Raw genomic sequence first — 20,885 nt, 5'->3', positions numbered from 1 at the left:
GCATGCATCGATTCCAACAGCGACACTTTCATTTCAACTTCGTCCATCCGATCATAGAAAGCTGCAGACATAAAATTGATCCGCCGTGAACATTATACTCCTTAACGCGCCGCGTGTCCACCTATAGATCCCTGTAAAATATCGCAGCCACGGTATCACCGTAAACGACCTGTAAAAGCGGCGTGAATTCGGGCCGCCGGTATTACGGGCTCCAAAGCAATTTGCATTCCGCGCGGACGCGTCGGTGAAAATATCTCCTTTAATTCGCAGCTTCTTGATAAATTTTCTGGGAGCAGCTGCGTCCCTCGGCTACGCCGTTAACGATCCCCGGAGTGAAAGGGAAACGTCTGGCGCGTTGGTTCGCCGTGAATCCGGGATCGGTACCATCGCCAAAATTATGTTCGCGGGCGTCCACTGGCGCGAAAAGAATACGAGGCGATCGTCTTTTTGCTTTTCACCGGTCGGCGCGCGGCACTCCGTCCCATCGATCGGATCGATGCAACCGGAGAACCGGGTTCTAACCGATTCCTCTCCTCCCTTTCTCCGTCGCGTCGTCGTTCTCCTCGTCCTTCTCCTCGAGGCAACCTCGCCGGTTACGTGTTCACGTAGCGTAAGACTCTCTCGTAGGATTTATCTGCCGCCAATCTCGTGGGTGCAACCATTTACTCCCTTTCATGAGACACGCGGTGTCCCTCTACGTCACGATTCCCCTCACCCGGCACGCCGGTTCCGTTTTCTTCGAGGCGGACGCCTACTTAGCCTTGCCGGGCCTTATGGCGGACGCTTTTTTGGACGCGTCTGCGATCGATCGGTGATTATTCAACGCGATTTACAATCCAGATCGATTCTAAAAAGAGCTAATTTATTTGCGCAGACAGCTCGAACGCGACGACGACGCTTCGTCTGGCCTCTAACCTCCGTCCTAGTTGCTGCGGTAACTAGTAAATAATTTTTACAGACACAACTAGGTACTTTTCAAGAGACGGTATTATTTTACTATTAACACGTTTTCGCAGTTTCTATTTACCAACGGTGAAACAATTTCTGGTGGCGTGTTCGGCGAAATTTTCTATCGTACTTTTGCCGCCGCGTTTTAATTGCGAGATTGGCAAATTACGTGGTAGAGATATATCGACAGAGCGCCAGGGGATCGATCGGACTAATTATATTAAAATCACGAGGAGGCAGAGTGTAGTATAATGGGACTGCAGTCGTTCCACGTCAGTGCCGTTTGTAATTGCTTTCGGCTTGGTAAATTCGACGAACATTATTGAATCGGCGTGGGTGTTCTGACTAGATTATTACTATTGGTCATTATTATTGGTATGGCAGAGGAAGAATCTCAAAATAAAAATGTGAGAGACCTCGCGATGACGCAAAATTCTTAGCGAGCAGACCGCGTATATTTATGCAAAATAGAAAGCCGAGATGACTGCAGAGAACATAAATAAAATAAATATACTCTGCTTCTTCTATTAATCTAGATAAATTGGAAACGGTGTAACAATGTTATTAAATTCTTCTTATGTCTATACAGTTATATTACAGCTAGTAATTTTTGCCACAAATTCAGTGTAAAGCCCGCAATTTAATTGGAGCCCTCGAAGAAATCTCTGAAATTATTGATACCGACGGAGATACGATTTAAGAAAATAAATCGGTTATAAAGTGATCCATGAAATTCTTCTAAGAGTTTGAAGCAGAGCAAAATATCGGGCCACGAGATTGCGCCGTTTAAAAGTGTATACGGAAATAGGAGATTACGAAGACGGCGAAATTACACGTTTCGTAAACGCATAAAACTCCGCGGCGCGGTGCAAAACAATTCCGATTTCGCCCAAGGGAGTATCGGTACGACAAGGGAAGTAGAATTTCTTTGGCGCGGCTCGTAAAGCCTGGGGAATCGATTTTCCGTAGGGCGAGGATGGCGGACGAGAAATTCGAGAGAGTCGACGCAGAGTTATCCGGGCGACTCGGCGAGCAGCGTCGATGAATCAAAAATCCACGCCGCTCCCCAGCCGACGATCTATGAATATTGCCGGAACGCCTCTTATCGGCGCCGATAAATCCGGCTGAAAAACGCGAGCAGGACGCGGATCCATGAATCACCGAGCACACTCTCTCTCTCACTCTCTCTCTCTCTCTCTCGGCATTCACGGAGAAGGTCTCGCCTTGGTTCCAATTATTGTCAAAGCTGTTTCCCTTTCCATGGATATCGATACGCCGGCACCGTAGGAGACGCCTTCGATCGATCCTCCTCCGTTCCGTTCGGCGCGCCGCTAGAGACACGCGATTCGCCTACCCACGTGGCCAGATCTTAAAGGTCAATCGATAAAATTTGCCTGCAGGATTATTCTTAGCCGGCCGTAATCGCTGACCCTAGCCAACCCGTTCGGTTTCACCTTCGTTCGCATTAATTAACTCCGCGTTGCTCCGTCGTCGTCGTCGGCGGCGGCGGCGGCGGCGGCGGCGCGGGCTCGAGCCGGCTAGACCGGGCGAATTGAGTCATAAATAACCACGAAACAATCAGTGATCTGTGCTCATTAATCGATCTATCTCTGCTGCAGAAACCCTGCTGCATCACTGCCGAGGTCGGCGTTCCTCGATCATTCCGATCCATTGTTTCCAGTTCCTTGAGTAAACATTTTCTCGGAAAACGCTGTCTACGATATCAAACATAATTCTGACAATTTTTTTAACGATCCCTGACAAGATCTAGTCCAGTCTGGTCTAGCACACGTGATGTTAATAATTTAATAGGAATATGAATTTGATCAACTGGAGCGAGTTATGTAGTAGATGTAATAGAATAGCGTTATGTCGTAGGAGTAGCAAATTAAAAGAAGTAAAGAAAAAAGAAATTAATCGAACCTATTAAAGAAGATAAGGTGGGTTATCAAGAAGGCGTTGATCGATAACAGAGATTTTGAAAGGTGCAATCGCTGCAGTGTACTAGCTAGAAGTAATTTCTTCCCCCTTCGATTTTACAAAGCACGGAAATAAAAATTTGCATGAAGATCCGCGCCATGCGATACGTGATTTAAGGCCAGTGCCGTCGATCGATCACCGAGGCGATGAATTCGCGTGACTTCCGATGACAGAAGCGCGCGTAGCATGATCCCGACGTAGCCGTTGCCGGCCCAGTATCACGGCACGGGGTTTTCCCGAACCGATCCGCCGGCGAAATTTAGCGAAAGCATCTACGCGAAATAAAATTCACCGATGCGACTCGGAACAGGCTCGTTATGAAACTCCGCCGATGAGGTAGCAGCTCGCAGACGACATTCCTGGCTTTCGAGCGCGAAGTCTCTTCTGGATGCCGGCCTTATTTCGATGGAAAGTAAAGGCGGACGTAACACGCCGAACGGATCGCGAACCCCCTGATATTACGTAAAGGTCGTCGCCGATGAAGAGTCCTCGGCGGAACACGCGTCTCACCGCCTCCCTCTCTCCCTCTTGCCCTTTCTCTCTCTCTCTCTCTCTCTCTTTCTCTCGCGATCTATTCAGGGAAGAAGAGGACTCGACCTCGGCGAGTCTTCAAAGGAACCGTGCTAGCGGATCGACCTCGTTGACACTGGCCTTGAGAACTGGCGAACAGAGCGGCTTCTTCGTGGCCTAGCGCGACGCTACGGGGGGTCATTAAACGGTCCGGCAATTAATCGCTTCTCGCCCGGTCGCGTACCGTCGTCCCCCGCGTCGCAATTGTCCTCTGCCCCTCGAGCCCGTTTCTATTGTTCGAAATCGATCGGCTGGATCCGGGGATCGATGGGATCCGACCGGTTAGGTGATCGATGCCTGCCAGATGTCCCGGTCGATCCGCGTCCGGTGCGTGTCGGTAGAACTGATTCACTTTCTCCTTGCGTTTTTCCAGGAATTTCGTCGCCGGCGTTCTACAGTTCCAGCTTTATCGAGCGATGTGCAGCGCCGCGGGACAGAGGTTCGTCGACGATCCCAGGAGGCCGTTGCACAGGTGCGACTTCTACAGGAGCCCGGAAGTCGGCAGAGTCTTGGGGTGAGTTGTCCACGATCTTTACGATTCCTCGACTGGCAAATTTTGTAGATTTTGTTCGAATCCTTGACATTCTACTCGGTGGAAATAGAATGGTTTAGACTATAGTATACGACTTTGGTGAAAATTTATTTTTACAATAACGAAAGAAAACTAATGTTAATGCAGAGAATCAGCGAATCAGGTGTTAGATAGAAAGTTCATGTAAATCTGTTTTGAAGCTTCCAATACTGGCTACAAATATGTCTGTTTCATCGTTGCTGTTATTAACGAGTTTTGAACGTGTACCAATGAAACACGCCAACAATTAATTTGCAGTAACTTTATCATTTGTTTCACGCGTTGTTCGAACTCTCTGGCACGTATAGATCACGTCGTAAGACGCAAGCGAAAATTTTCGAAAATTCGACTCGCGCCACGGCGTTTCTAACTCATTCATTTATCTGAGCGTTCTATGTCAGTATGCTAATAAGAATCTCTAATGGAATCGATTATTTACGAACCGGCGTTAAAGTTACGGCCCAGAAGCGAGCGGGCATCAATAACGGCGGACCCTTCACGGATTTCGCTTTTCTGGAGAGAAGTTTCGAGACTCCGGACTTTCTAAACGAGATGACAAATGGTTCCCGAACTGTTCGAGACTGTTGGGCGAAACGGGGGACCGGCGCGCGTTAACGGACCGCAAAAACCGTGAGCCGGCTAATGCCGCGTTAAAGTGTCGTAAAACGAGCGTAATCCGGACGGTCTCGAGGAGACCAGAGGCAGGGCAGGAGGATGATCGCTCGATGCCGCTGTCAATTCGATGCCGGGCACGAAGACGTCCGGATCCGCGCGATGGCAGCGATAGAAAGTCGATAATTGTGACGGAGGCCACTAAATAATTGGTAAAGCCCCGGGTCTGTCAGGGCGATCGGCCTTAATTAGGCAAATCGAAGTTTCTCCTGCGGGAAAGACCGGGTCGGCCATCTTGTATCGGCGACGGACACTTTGACCGCATTCCGGAGATCCCGTTTTTGTTATCATTTTTATCGCTCGCATACGAATGCGTAATTCCGCGTCGGTTTCGAAACGATCCCCGATCCGCGGGCAACGAGGCGCGCTTTTAACGGTGCAGCAACGACCCTCGGGGATTATTTATCGGCCGTTATTATAGCTGGCTTTGTAAACCGCGTCTGAAACAATTAACAGGGAAAAATGGAAATTTCATGCGGCTCGCAGAAAAGAATATGGAAAGGACGCGGCGACGCGTCGGGAGATAGAGCTTCGGATAAGGCTGAATAGTGAGAGGAACGCGGCTGTTTATAGATTCCCTGATTATGAATTCCGATTAAGTATTCAAGGTGATACTGGCAAATGGCGGATGCGACCTCTAATACGGTCGCGAGCAGTCGCTCTTCGGCGATATTCAACCTGTTTCGATAAAAAAACAGTTCTCTGGAATTTCTTGACTAGTCTGCGACCATTTTTACAAGCCGATAGCGGTCAGTTTTTCATGCCGGAGCTGCAACAGATCATCCGAAGTCGCTGTGGGAGAGAAGACAACAATGGCGGTGGTTGAACAAGATCTGGTGACACGAATTTACGACGATCGCCGCACGGCGAGACAAACATTTTTGCGAATCGAAGATCGGCAAAAAATTCTCGGAACATCGACTTCGTTTTAGCAACAGCGTGCGCCCCGAAAATTGTCCGAATCTGAGAAATTCCTCCAACTGGGCCCGACTGACGGTGACGCAAGCGTCGTCGCGTCCGAATTCGTATCGAAAACAGATCCGTAAAAAAATTGCGAGCAACAACGACCGCGGCGGGAACGCGCCCAACAGGTTGGGAATCAAGGTGAGCCCGAGGATCCGTAGTCGGAGACGCGACGCGGCGTCCGATGTATTTTATTGTGATCGTAAAAGTTGCCGTAACAAGCGCGAACACCTGTTAGAATTTCTCGCTGTTACGTAAACGGGGTATTAAAAACCGGCGAGGAAAATAGAACTGTAATCAGCAGTAAATTTTTGTTCACGCTCGGGCGTCGGTTACGCGTCGCCGGCGCGGAGACACCGATGCGTGGGGCCCCAAGGAAAGCGAGACGCGAGCGTGAAACGCGCTACGGAGACCGTCGTAAATCAACCGATTCGCGACGGGCCTCGAGATCGGCGGCTCGTGGGCGAGGATTCGCAGTTCGCGATGACACACTTGCCGATAGAAGCAATCGCTCTATTAACGCAACATTTCCTCGCCAGAAGTTAAAGTTAAATACAAGCGGAGTAATGGAGACAAATTGGGACATCGCGAGCATCGCGCGGAAAAAAAAAAGCGAGAAAACCAATTAAGAAGAATTAGCTGGCCGAGGTATCCGCGTTCTATCGGGTGCCGAATAAAAAGCCGGCGATGTTCTCTCGTAACTTTAATTGGTCGGATTTACGAGCGCGCAGGGTGACAATTAGAAAGTAAAAATCACGGTTTCGATTACCTAACCCCGCCGAAGCCTTTGCTTTTAATTCTTTCAAAGACGCGCGCGCAATCTTTCGATCGAGAAACGAAAGCGCGGACTCGCGTTGCCGAATGTTAAAACGAGTAAACAGCGCTGGTAAACGATTATTTTTCTTTCTGAGGCTGTCCATTAACGCGACATAAGCGAAAAGAGTAAATGGACCGCAACAAATGACGCGCGGTTGGGTAATCGGTAAATCGCGAGGACTGCGCGGGCCGTTTGTAGGGCACCAGAAAAAAAAGAGAAGAAAAAACAGCGAGCCGAGGGTTAAAATAACAGTGTACGAGTTAATGGCTCGTGTCAATCGTTGTTTGACATTTTTCTGGCAGTCGCAATTAACGGACCGACGGGCGGACGAGCGTGTTGGGATGCGGAGGAACGTGGGTTCCGGCGAAGGTGATCGCAAATTGCGGAGGCCGGCGCGCCGTCCGCGGCGTCCGCGGTGATCCGCGCTCGACAAAGGGAGTTCCCAAGGATCCCGGAATATTTTCGAGCGGAGGATACCCTTCGAGGAACGCCGCGGACGAATACAAGGCAAACAGTGCTCGCGGCCGATTGAAAATACGGTATTCAACGATCGGGTCGAGCGGTCCGAGGCGTATTATATCGATCCGGCGGCGATCGGATCGCCTCCCTTGACAATCTCCGGTAGTCTCTCTGTTATCTGGGTCAACGAGAGGGAAACCTTTGTTCGGTTCCGCAATTTCTCTTGCCAATCTGGCGTCCGTCTCTCGATTTTCTGACGGGGCCTCCTACGCCCACCGATCCGACCCGCCGGATATCGATATCATTGGCTCCGGTTCTCGGGCAGCAATTTAATTAAAATCGCGAGTCGACCGGAAAATCTCGCCCGATTAAATCGTAGCACTTGCTCACCTCTCTCTTCTCTCTCTCTCTCTCGCTCTCGCTCTCCTTGTCATTTGAATCAACCGCAAGAAACAAGCGAATCAATCGCCATACCCTCCAGCGGCCATAAATCCTCCCTATCGGACGATCTCGCGTAGAATTCCTAAAGCAGAGAAATTACGCGAGCATAATGCTCGATCATTCAGCGTCGTCATCCGACTGTGTACGGGAGATCGTTGTTCACCCTGTCGTCGCGCCTCGTTCCACGGTTACGAAATGTGCATAATCAGCGTAATCAAAGGACACTAGAACGTCCAGCGTCCGAGAAGCCGTGAAATCGAGCCGGAACGCCGTACGACCAGCGGCCACGTGTTCCTCTATTACAAAATTCCGTATCGCCGGAATTTCGATTAGGTAATTCCACCGAGCAGGAAATTTCATTAAACAATCTTCTCCGACACGCGGCGGCGCGGGTCATAAATATTTGGACAGCGATCACGCCGACAAGAAATGTGCAGAAATCGTCTGACGAAATGCTGCTGTCCGTGGACGGTGTCTCGTAATTTGCTCGGCCCATAATGAAACGTTTCAGATAGCGCTAAATATTGTCTAAAAATTAACATTCGCTTAGGACCCCGGCCGGTAGGTGGACGACAGATACTTATGAAATTACAAGCGTCCCGTCCGCTCTCGGTCGTCAATAATATTCCGGAGACGAACTTTCCCCGGTTGCACAATCCTCCTACGATCCCGTAAACATACGCATAATTTTCGAGGTCCGATGCTCAAGATTTCGCGCGCGAACGCGTCGGACGATTTCAGGAACGATCTCCGCTCTCGACGAATTACAAAGGCTGGGAAAAATCGGCGAGGAGTTGGGAGAAGGTTTCGACGGATCGACCGGAACCGGATCGAATCGCGGCGAAACGGGGCTAGGCGCGGATCGATTGATCGCAATCTGTCTGGCGCGCTTCCAAAACGGACAACTTCCTGCGATCTGGGTTAGGTCTAGGCCTCCGCTCGCTCGGCCGGCACGTTACGAAAGCGATCCGGACCGCAAAGAACGCGCGCGCGTGTGTCGTAGAAGAAACTCGGGGCCGTTGCGCGCGCGGAGCTGAGCGGAGCCGAGCGCCGACTTGTTACGCGTCGCACTTCCGTTTCGCGGGCCGTGTAACTTTACTCGCGGCCCGAGGAAAAAGCAGCGCTCCAGTCAGAGTTGAGAAACGATGTTGCCGCGAAGGGAGAGAGAGGAAGAGAGAGAGAGAGAGGGAGAGAGGCTTGTCGATACGATTCCAGCTTCCTGGAACGGAACGCGCGCGCGGCGCGGCCCCATTAGCATTTCGAGCGAATGCTAATTCCATCTTTCTGTCCGGCTGCTTTTTCGCCCGCTGCAATGATTCGAGAATAATGGCCGTGTTAACGCCGCCGCCCGTCGTTATTCGTCCCTGCCGGTATTCGAGCGGAACGCGGATTTCCATGCAAATGTTTTTCATTCACTACGTTTGATTAACCGGCGCTCGATTAATTCCTGAATGCGAACCGGACGGATTATCGCGTTTCCCAGCGATTATGCGGGTCGAACGCGCTTTTCCCATCCGCCTCGGCCGCCGCGACTTCGCTCCTCTCGTCCCGATTTACCATATCCGCCGCCGCCGCGTAACGCGAGAAGGTGTGATTTTTACTTCGATAAAAGCTGGAACTCGCATTTACGTTCGTATCATAAATTCGCGCCGTTTGGTAGTCCCATTCATTGTTTAGATATCTGTGGTCGGATCTGGGATGATCAAAATTTCTAGCACGATTCGGCCTTGATCTTCAAGATTATGATCTTCTTTCGCAAGATCGATTGGACATATTACGAAAGCTATAAACTCTCGACCGAATAATTACCCGTGAAAAAATGTACAAATTATACCTATCTGCATCAGAGAGGGTTGGCCCTGTTTAAACAACGCCCGCAAGGAAAATTATGTAGAGATCAAGGTCGTGGGATGCAGGCAGGCAGGGACCATATTTCGGCAAATCCGATCCAAGGACCGTAGGGAATTCATTCGTAGCTGCGGACCGCATAAATCGCGGGAGATGCGAGATACCTGGGTCCGGCCGGCATTAAACTACGGCGATTAACCGGGGATCGAGCATCGAAATTCATGCAAATCGCCGGCCTTGGACGGACGAAACACGGCCGGGCTACGTCTTTCGAAAGCGGCTCGTCGCGGTTGCGCAAACCGCCGCCGTCGCCGCGCCGCGCCGCGCCGCGTGGAAAACCAGCGTCGTTTTTCCGATAATGATAGAAAGAATCGGGGCCGGGTATAGTTCGCGCCGGTTGACGGGCCCCTTCAAGGTCTCCGTCGTGTAACGAAGGCTCTACCCGGAGCGACCGCAAACGCTGGCACCGGCGTCGTGCAAAACCCGTGGCCCTCGAAGTCAAATGACACGCGTTTCCCACAGTAGACACGGGCACCCGTCGGTAATGAGTCAGGGTTCACCCTTAAAAAAACACCGTAGAACCGAACGCGGGGGCCCCCGTAGACGTTAGGCGTCGTGACTACCACCGTGCCCATTCCGACGCGGATTTTGCCGCGAACCTTAACCGGGCGCTCTCGTGATCCGCCGCCGAACAATGGAGCACGACGACGGGTTTCGCGCGTCGAGAGCGCCAAGTTGGGCAAGAGATGTGCAGCGTCGCTGCTATCGACTGCCTCGCGGGAAATCGAATGCCGTGGAAGGCCGCGCGAAATGATGGACGATCGACGCTGCGAAATCGCAGAAACACGCGCCGCGCACGGCTCGTAAAGACGCGCGCGCGATAATTAGTTGGCCGGCAGTTGCAAAAATCCTGGCGGAACCTATTGTTCCGAAAGTTCGGCTCGTTAAGACTAGACAGACCATGCCGATCGTCTTGACCGACTTCACATTTTTTGTTTGGAAATTGTATATACATTATCGAGACTCTTTTATAGGAAACGGTGGAACAGATTTCTTAATTCAAAAATATAAATTGTAATAAAAATGTCTAACTCGGTCTAGTCTTGTCATTCTTATGGAACAACGCGCGACGGTCTCTTTTAGTAAATTCAGTGTTTTATGACGTTCAGGAAAATGTAGATTTTGACGCAAGGAACTTACGGAATTGTCTAATCGTTCATCTACGGCTCAATCACAGCGAAATAATTGCGCCTATGTCGGCGCAGCGAAGCTCGATCGCACGTCCGACAAAAAGCAGTTTCTAGGTTGTTCTACTCGTCCGCCGCATAAAGGCCGTATCTCCTTAAGCCAACGCAGCCGCGTACACGGGCGGTGAAATTCCCAACAACATTGTAGAACCGATACAAAAGTGCAAAGCGCCAAGGAAACGGACGCCGACGCGGCATTGTCCGGCTCTTTCACCGTGACCATCAGCTTTCCCACAAGCAAACAAACTCGGTCGGAACCCCGTGAACGCGTCGGACGGCTGTAATCGGGCGGCCAGCATCCCGCGTTGCGAAATACCGGGCCGCTCGGGGCAGGAAAGTGGCGATTTCGCCGGCGCGAGCCACCGGAAATCCACCGGCCCCGATATAAATTGCATCGGGGCGAGCATATCGAAATGGTTTTCGCTGGACCGAGCCCGATTCCCACGGGGCCCGTTTACCGCCCGTTTACCGCCCGTTTACCGCCCGCGCGGCCCTAGGAACCGGAAGTCGCCGGAGAACGGCCTCCTGTCGGACCACTTTCCCAAAAAATCGGTTGCGTCACGGCTTAATGCCATCGACGGTCAATTACCGCTTTCGATAAGCGGTTCCCGGAATTGCGTGGCCCGATCCAGCCACTGTCTTTTTGTATAGAAGGGCCCGTCCGTTGCGTAATGGCCGCAAAAAGGCACGCTGCCGCCCGAGGAAATCGAAACCGAAGGTTACTTTCCCAGAGGCCGATCTCGCCCGGGAATAGCGCAGGCAAATGAGAATGCGTTAGAATTATGCGTCGGGAACTGGCGCCACGTTAATTTCTCAGTGTTCCGATAAATCTTAATCTTCTCCTTGATCAAGTGTTCTCTAATGCTCTTCGTCGTCAAAACCAAGAGATTGAAATTATTTTCCAGCCGCAGTCCATCATTTTTGCGGATAATTATGCTCGCACTCGGTTTAATTGTTTTAATAATAATTATTATTATATATCTCATTAATAATATGTTATTATATGTGTTTTATTAATAATTAACAATTGTTCTAATTACGTCGAGCTCGGTTTCCAAATCTCCGGGATTCTTAATCTTGTCATATCATTGCAATAATGATTCCTAAGTAGAACAAACACGACTTATTTTAATTTCATTAAACAATTTATCATAATTGACGAAGAGAAATAAGAAATACTAGATTCCTCTAGAAATTTCTGTTTCGTTTATTCCAGATTATATAGATAATATTATCATCAGTGAATAGTAATAATAATAAAAATAATATTATTAATAATAATATTATTAATAATAATAATAATATTGATATTGAGTCTTTATCGAAGCAAGTCAATCTCGTCCATAACGAATACAAGGCAGACCGGACAGCCGAGTTTAATATAACCGCAGTCCCGTGTTTCGCGTTGGCGAGGCGACGCGCGAATAAAAGGATAAATTCCGATGCGACGGCGCTTGCACAACGCTCGATGCAGAGATCACGGGATCCACCGGTGTGTCACCCGACGCGGGGAACAAGGAGGAGGAAGGAGGGGAGCGGAGAGAAATTGAGAAAATGGAAAGGGGTTACGTCGCCGGAGAAAGAAGCTCGGATAACGGTGAAACGAGGACGTAAACCGAATCACGTAATGGGCCTCGCTTACGATTTTTCTTGCGACGCAGTTTCCGCCGTAAAATCCCGCCGAAGGTTCTCTCCAATATGCCGGGGGTCCCGGCGTTCCCCGGGCTTAACGAGAGATCGTTGCGATCGAACGATCGGCGAAACGGTCGCCAGGTGATCCGCGTCGATCCATCGGGACCGCGTAACGAACTTCTTTATTGCTCCCAGCCGGCCGTGCTCGGCCTAAGCGTTTCCATGTTCGTGCTTACCGATTCGTCCACGTGCTCTATTTCCCTCGAGATCGACGGTTTTCGAACGCGGTTCCTTTCGATCGGCGGACCGATCCGGCGAGATCGACGACCTTTCCGTTAACGTTCACTCTCGATCCTCCGATCCAGATTCGCCGCCGATGGAAATTAATTGACGGGGTGCCTTCGAGGCTTCTCGTCATCGATGCCGCTCTGCCAGGAATGGCCTGCGTCCGATGCGAACGACGAACGTCATCGGCGAAAATGGCAGCGGCGATCGGGACGACGGAGAGGCATTTTCGCGGCGAGACCGTAGTAGATCGCGACCGGCTTTAACATCCGCGGTAATTAAAATTAATTGAGGCACGCTTTGAGATATTAGATTGTCCGGCAGACGTCGATAAGGGCCGAGCGAAACGTTGAGGAAGCTCCGGGAATCGTTCCCCGGCGAAGTTAATTGAATCGCCGCGACGAGTTTCAGTGCTGTAATTAACATCGATCGGGCGGCGCGCTCCGAGACTTCGTTTTCGAGAAAAACATCGAAGCCGAGGTGGAAGCTGGAGGGACCGCTTTTCCCCCCGCCAGGCGGGTCGACGACGGATTCTCACGGAAACACGACTCGTTGCGAGGATTTTTCAAAGGAGAGTTCTACGGTGGCTCGGCTGCCCCAGTGAGAACCGAATAATTCAATCCAGTTTCCTCGATTGTTCGTCGCGGCGGGCCCGGTTGAGCAAGGTGCAACAAAGACACAATTAGAAGCGATAGAAGTGGGACCGATCACACGCCCATCGTCATCGGAGCAGAACCCGTCCCGTTCGCGGAGGACTGGAAAAGGCGAGCGCCGGCGAGTTTCACCGCGATGACGACAGTGATGCCCATAACTACCGAGCCGAGCGGAGCCGAGCTATAGTACTCGCGTGGGAGTAGCAGGTTCGGATCGAAGCGAGCATTATCTTAGCCCAGGCACGACCAGATTGCCGGCTCGGCAAGCTTGCGGCTCCGGCGATGATGGAATTACGCGGCGATCGATGTGGAAATTAGTCGGACGACAAACGGCCTACACTGTCAACTAGCCTTGTTACACGGAAACAGAAGCGGAAGCTAACCGGACCAGCATCCGATAGCCGGGGGATCAAACTCGGTCTCCTGCCGCGGCATTCGAATGGACTTTTCGAAATTTCCAAATTAAATTAATCGTCGAATGGAAACCAAGTTTCCTAGCTTTGGCTAGGACAGTGCTAGTCTTTTGGAAATTTTGCCGGTTTGTAGATTTCAGTCATCTGATTCAAGAAAATATAGCACATTTTCCATATGCTATATTTTAGTCCAACGGAATTATGGCATATTTTAGTCCAACGGAACGCCTGACGAAAGAACGCGGAAAGTCCCACGCAAATTTCTGGGAAGCTCGATAATCTCCTCTGCCGAACGACGAACCGCTTTGTCTGAACGAACCGCTGCCTCGTTATCCTGGCCAGTTCACCTGGCAATCGACCCCGCGAATCTCGGAACTGACGCGAAGCGGCGAACAAAAGAACGCGAGGAGCCTCCCATGGAAAGAAGCGGCGAGTTCAGGGGGGAGAAGAAAAAAAAGTGTGCCGTGCATCGCGGATCGATCTAATCTATGCACGATGCATCCCGCGCGGCTCGACGTCGTGTCCGCATGGAAACCGAGAGGTCCCGGGTTGTGACACACCCCCCGGAGGAGCCGTGGATAGGTGCCGCGCTCGAACGCCTCCGAACCGCGGCGAGCCGATTGCCAAAGATAGCCTAATTAGCATCGCCGCGGAAAGAAAGGGAAGCTCGTTATCGTTGCCGGCTCCTTTATTTTTCTCTTGTTCCAGTTCTTTCTCTCCCTCCCGTCGATTTTCCGTCGGTTTTTCATTGTTGCGCGAGGTGCCGCGTGTCGCAACCGAGAGAGCGATCCCCCTCGTCCGGGGGGCCTAACAACGCTCGGGAAACGACTCGCGCGATTTGAATAACAGCGTACGCCGGGAGAAAGAGAGCGCTTTTCTCTGTGATTGCCGCACAGTGGAACGAAACGCCTATATTTTCAGACTACATTGAGTAAAATTAACTGTCGAAATTTTGGGCACAAAGTAATTATACTTGTCTAATTTATATTAGGTTTAATCGAGAATTAAAAATTAAATTGTATTAATTAAATTCAATATTAGGTTTAATATATTAGTTACGAGAATTCTGGTATTTATGTTCCACTTCAAATAATTATTACCTAAATCCTATTAGTTCCTACGTTTTCACTATTTTATATATTGTCAGACATCTTATTAATGATAATTTTAGCACCCTGATTTAATTTATATTTTATCGCTTGACTGTATAAAATAAAAATTCATCGCATCGTGAATATCGTCTATCAATTCTTGGTCGGCGATGTCCAAGAAAACTAGGCGTGTTCGGCCGCGGCCGTCGGTGCGACGTAAAAAAAAAAACTCGAACCGCAAGGCATTGTTTTCTGTCGTAGGAGGCTGATGGAGAAGGGGTCTTCGGCGCCGTGGCAGCAGACGCTTGAAGAAGCCATCGGCGAGGGCAGATTGGACGCGTCCGCGCTCAGGGAGTACTTCAGGCCACTCGAAGATTGGCTGAGAACGGAGAACCTGAGAACCGGGGACGTCGTCGGCTGGTCTTACGGTGAGAAACTAGCTCCCCGGTATTTTTAGTCGCCCTCCCTGGCCCGCTTCGATCCTCTTGACAAACCGCTCCCGAAGATCCTGACCTGTTCTCCTTTCGACGGCCGTGAGTATTTTCGCTCGAGTTTCGGCCAATCGGCTCGGGGTCATGGTCGACGACCAGCGCACCACTCGGACCTGCTGACATACACCCCGCGCTCTCTGCGCGATTCACTTTCGGCCAAGTAAGTCCTTGCTTCTGCATGCTTTCACGAGGGGGGCTCGTTTTCACGTCGATCGGGCGGAGACGTTCCACGCGGACCGCTGATTCGAGAAGCTACTTATCGAGCATTTTCGCAATTCGAGGACGGCATTGCACAAATCTGTCTCGTTAGTGGAAATATCGTCGACGTAAATTCTTACGAAGCTGTTTTTCGAAGACGGTAACTTAGATTTCCATTTTATTCACTAATCTGTAACAGATTCTTTCTGAGGAGAGCTTTAAATCACAATTTAAACAGTTTTTACTTTCCATGCAGTATATTCATCAGTGAAAATTCTTCTTATCTGCTTTGCCATAAATCCGTAGAAAATCGTATCAAGATGAGACAATTATTCTCTTGATTTGTCTAATGAGAAGGTATGTCAAGTATAGTCTCCTAACCAGACTGGCGACATTTCTAGCCTCCGGAGATCAAATAGAGAAAAATCCTTTCTTCTTCAAGGGATGATCCTTCCAAACCAGCTCTGATAGATTACTGAAGGAAGTCAGAAGACTCGGTTATCGATCTCGACGAGATAATTACCGGCTAAAGATGCGGGGCAGCCAGTAACGCGGCCGAGGAAAGGAGACAGTTCTCGCTTTCGTTGGCGCGGCTGCTTTCCAATTCCGCGTCCGAGTACCATTTCCAGGCGAGCGGTTCGCTCGATTCTCGAACGAGACAAGCGATTTTTTCCCCGGGCAATTAGACGGAAACAAGGAACCGATTCACGTGACACCGCGGCCGATCGCGGCATAATACCCGGCTCTCGGTGTGCTCGCTCGCGCGGCTGTATCGGCTCGGCCGCGCGCCCGCCTTTCATCGTAACTCGTTACAAATTATGCAACTTCCTACCGTAACAGATTGAAGGTTGCAGTTCCCACGTGCCAGTTACCGTCGAGCGCTACAAATATTCATTGTGTGACGACACTCGGCTGACTTACGGCCCGCCGCGAGGTGCCACGATCGCCGCGCGGATCCTCCGCCTGTCAAATTCGCGCGGGAATGTCGCGGCTTGCGAAATCGTCGAGATCGTCGTAGATCATTCTCGCGAATTCGCGGCATTGGATCTTTCCTGTCAAACGTCCGATCGATCGGAAATGATCCGAGGAAGAGGAAGCGATCTCTTCGCGGCGATAATTGTGCTGCGGAACCTACTTGTACGAAACAGCAATCTTCCACGGTGATTCCGGCAAACGTCCGCAATTGCAGCTAATTAGAAATGCCTTTCCATCGTTAATAATTCCAGTCGACTGGAAATGATAAATAGACGGTTACAAATTTAGCAGAAGTTGTTTCGTTTTATAAAACTTATGTCGTTAGTATACAGAAAGTATCGCCTTCCAGTGATGTTTAAACAATTTAGAAGTTAATAATTCCAGTCAACTGGAAATGATAAATGGAATGTTACTGATTCAGCAGAAGTTGTTTCGTTTTATAAAAGTTATGTCGTTAGTATACAGAAAGTATCTCCTTCCATTGCTATTTAAACAATTTAGAAATATTACCGAATTGTCGGGAACAAATTGAAACGATTAAGTAAGGAACTAAAAGTCCGCGTAATTTCTATATTCTCACACTAATCAAAGACCGCGTTTATTCAGCGTCAAAGTCCTCGGTTATGTCACAATAAAGTCTCATTGACGTCAGCAACTTCGCCCGGCTACAATTCGATCATAAACGCAAAGAAGAAAGGTGTTCTCGTTCCGACATTCACAAGCATTTATCCCGAGGAGATCGCTTTGCGAAATGGCCATTAATCGACCGATTATCTAACGAGCTGACGATTTGATGGATCATTCTCTGCTCGCGGTGTTCAATCTCTGCTACTCAGGGGGCGAATGCATCGGTCAAGACTGATTTTCCAGACGACTCGATGGTGTGTCTCGAGGAAGCTTGATGCCTTGGGACCACGTAACGCGTCATTATTTCTGCCATAAAACGCAAAATGCTCCCTGACGGGCCTCCTCGGCGAAGCTCCGGCCTCCGTGGGACTGGCGAATTGCGAAATCGGAGTGAAACGAACGCGAGCATGACGTAGAGAACGGGCGAGAGGAAGAGAAAGAGAAAGATAGGGAGAGAGAGATCGCGGGATCGGTAGAGAGAAAACGACGCCGTGTCGTGAGACACGTTCGGCGATTCGACTCTCGTTTCCCCTTGCACGGTGCACCATGCGATGCAGCGACATGCGCACGCTCGATGAAAAAATTATTTCACCGATGGATTGATGCGCCTCAATGATTCGTCTATCGTCACCGGACGCGAACGTGTTTCAGCCTCGTGTCCGGGACGATCGACTCAGAAACGGACTTTGATTAACGATCGGCGGGCGAGCGCTATGAATAATCGTCATGTTTTATTCAAAACGGCGTGGACAAGGTGTTTATCTTTATTCGAGCGAACAGATCACGGTGTTACTCGGGGCGACTTTATTGCGAGAAATTTATCGCTCATTGGAATAAGAAATCGGCGGAATGAGAAATTGGCCGATCCGGTAGAAATAGCGTGACCGACGGCGGCGTGAAAGGAAATCGTTTCGGCGACGCTGGCCGGGAAAAATGAATCGCTTCCGAGAAGCGATCGCGATGGAAAGCACAGATGTACGTGACACCAGCCGAACAGAAAGAAATCGCGGGCGGAGACCGGTTGTATAATTTCTCTTTCGGTTCTACCCTTTCCATTTCGTTTGCTCGCCGAGGAATCGAGGTCGCGACCTTTCACGGTATTCCACACCGCGGCTGATATATGTATCAATAACAAACGCGTAATCCCGGTCCATTGAGTTCTTCTCACGTCGATACATCGCTCGTCGAGTATCGGAGCAGCAATTTTTCAGCGATCTTCGTTGATTTGCACTGGCGAGGAAGTGGTGAATTATCGACGTCGTCTCGAGCTAAGAATATCAATGCCGCTCGCGGTCCGAGCCCCGATTTTTCCTCGATGATCCGTGACGCAAGGGACAGTTTATCGAACCGATTTCTCGAACGAAACCGAGACCGATCACCGCCGGTCTCGCCTTTGCTCCGATCGCTGTATATATGAATCACTTTTTGTTCATGCCGATTGAAATCACGGGATTTTAGAATGGCCCGTTTGTTATACATTGCCTTAAAGCAAACGATCTCTCGATCTCTACAGCATGTTCTCTTGGCTGCGAGAGACAGTAACATTCGCGGAGAGGTAAGTGGCGAACGTTTAGGTCCGTTCCGCGAGTCATGTACCGGCAATTCTAGCCGCTACAATGTTCACCGGCACTGGTTGCAATCAAGATAAATGCTTTAAAGTGTCTCTCAATTTCTCACGACTCCGATCGACGGATTAAAAGGGCAAATACGGTCGAGGATATCAACCCCTTGCCCTTAAAAAATTCTACCACCGCATAACTCCAAATTTCCTATATAAGATTATTTTTCTAACGCTGTAAGATGTCTTGGCACGCTGTTTAAAAAATCCCCAGCCCGGAAGTTACGCTTTACGGATAAAAATCACAGCTGCGGTTAAGGGTCGTCAACCGGCAGCGCAATAAAAAATTCTCTCACCGCGCGCATCCTAATTTTTCCATGTCAGTCTATTTCAGTAACATCTCCTCACGCCCTCGTGCCGCTTCTCACGCTTATTGTCCCGCACAATCATCCCCATCGAAGCCTCACGGCTCCGTAATTCGCACCCGCTCCGCTATGGGGAGGGGGGGAGCCCCTCCCACGCGGCCGTCATCATTGTAAAACCGTTCATTGGTGTAATAACGATAACCGTGGTCCGATAACGGGAATCCTACTCTGGTATACCATGAATCCCGGTTGAAATTGCAGACGGGGATTACTGCAAGCGCAGCATCGAGACCGCCGGGCTGCAGGTCTACGGGAGCGGGTTCTACAACGGCGCCGGGACCACCGCCACGTGCTCGATCACCGTGCTGCTCCCATGGATCGTCGGGTTGCTGATGACGATATCTGCCGGCGGCCTCTAGCCGTGACCGGGGGGGACCACGCCGTTTCACGCCTCCCTTTCGCCCCCGGACCGGAAAACGGGCGAGCCTCCACGGATCCTCCAGAAATAATGGTCCGCGATAAATCACGGACGCCTGCGACGGTTCCGTTCGGATCGGCTGCTCGTCGCGTTTCAGCTCTGTCGTCGCCGCCGCCACGGACCGCGGATATTTATGCTAATCGAACCGTTTAGCGATTGATCGATGGCCACATTAGTCGGATCCGCGCGAATCAAATGGAATCCGCGGCGGGACTTTGTCGAGTCAACCGGACCGATGGATCTTGCGCCGAGTCCGCGCGGCAATTTGCGGTCCGGGTTTCGCTCGCGATTCCGTCGGAAATCATTCCGGTTTGATCGATCGATTGAAGAAAACGATCGCGTTTATCCGAAATGATTTCTCATCGGATCGCTTCTTAGTTCATCGTTCGTCGTTCGCTTCTTTCGTTCCATGAAAAATCGCGCGCCGGACGATTTCGTTTCTCGAGGACGTTTTTTTTGCGGTCGCCGGCAATCTAATTACTGTTAAGATAATTAGTGAACGATTGGGAAATCTTCGAGGCGGATCCATTCCGACCGAGCGGCTGCGCTAAGCGACGTGCTTAGCTTAGCGAGGCCCATCGTTGCCGCCAAGTATCCATTATTAGTTTAACAGTAAATTGTCGAGTTTGGACGGGCCGGACTTCTAATTAAGCGGCAATTGTCCGGGCGCGAGCATCCTTCGCTGTTCCGCCGCCTTGTAATCGCCGGCGCGACGTTTTCCGCGAAAACAGACGCGCGAGCGCGATCCCGAACGTCGCTGCAGGAAATGCAGCAAACTGCAACGCTCTGTGTGAACGGTCCGGGAATATTCATTCGCGTGTCCATAGTGTAAATACAGTTTATAGCGTTATCATCGCCACGGCCGCAGCTTCATCACGGAAGCTGCGGTCATCTTGTTTACCAAAATCATACAGTTTTCATAAAATATATTGCGTTGTACATGGATGTTTTTTTATCGTGAAATTCTACTGTGCGGAAGAATTCATGCAGCAGAGAAGACAGGAACGGAGATGGTATTTCAGAGTCGCTTCGTTGTCATATTGCAGGATTGTTGCAATTTTTATATTACAATATCGCGAGAGGAATCTGAGGATCTCGAATGTAAAAAATTGTAATTTTTCTTTGACATCGAAATAAAATTTGACTTTTTCATGAGCAGTGTTTAAGTGTTTGTAGATTTGAGGGATTGAACAGGTAATCAACTTGGTTGCGAAGGAAGGATGGTTCGAGGATGCAACGCGTTTTAGCCGGCGCATTTCGCCCTGACCAATTTCCAGCGATAATCGCCAAGAAGCCATTACTTAACGCGATAAGCACCGCAATCACCGAGAGCGAAATAAAACGACTCGCGCGGCTAGGTGATCGTCTGTCGCAAGAATCGACGGCAGGTTCCCGGTGTACTTATTCGATCGGCGAACCGTGCACAAAAGGGAGCCCATTTATTCCGGACTTTCGCTGGCCCCACGGTCGCGTCCCGTCCCAACAAAAGCCGTCGGAGCGGCCGAAATTGGCCGAGCCGGGGTTTTACGCAATCGAAGGACCTGCGAGGTCGAGGCGACCGCATCCGTATCGTCGCCCGATGAATTGTAATTCCACGTTCGCC

The 20,885-nt window shown here is 50.2% G+C and overlaps 1 protein-coding gene across 2 annotated transcripts in view; it reads left to right on the top strand.

Moving 5' to 3' along the window:
* Nucleotides 1-20,437, top strand: part of Ance-3 (angiotensin-converting enzyme Ance-3) — a 49,848-nt gene extending 29,411 nt beyond the window's left edge. For both annotated transcript variants that reach the window (XM_078177334.1, XM_078177335.1), the window contains exons 11-13: nt 3,872-4,012; nt 14,852-15,018; nt 19,066-20,437. In XM_078177334.1, coding sequence (XP_078033460.1) covers nt 3,872-4,012; nt 14,852-15,018; nt 19,066-19,223 — 466 coding nt within the window. In that variant the 3' untranslated portion in view covers nt 19,224-20,437. The remainder of the gene's footprint in view (nt 1-3,871; nt 4,013-14,851; nt 15,019-19,065) is intronic.
* Nucleotides 20,438-20,885: the final 448 nt, after the last annotated feature.

This window comes from Augochlora pura, chromosome 3, assembly GCF_028453695.1.
Source record: "Augochlora pura isolate Apur16 chromosome 3, APUR_v2.2.1, whole genome shotgun sequence".
In the NCBI taxonomy this organism is placed as follows: domain Eukaryota; kingdom Metazoa; phylum Arthropoda; class Insecta; order Hymenoptera; family Halictidae; genus Augochlora; species Augochlora pura.
Note: the sequence above shows the minus strand (reverse complement) of the source record. Positions and strands in the feature narration are given on the sequence as shown.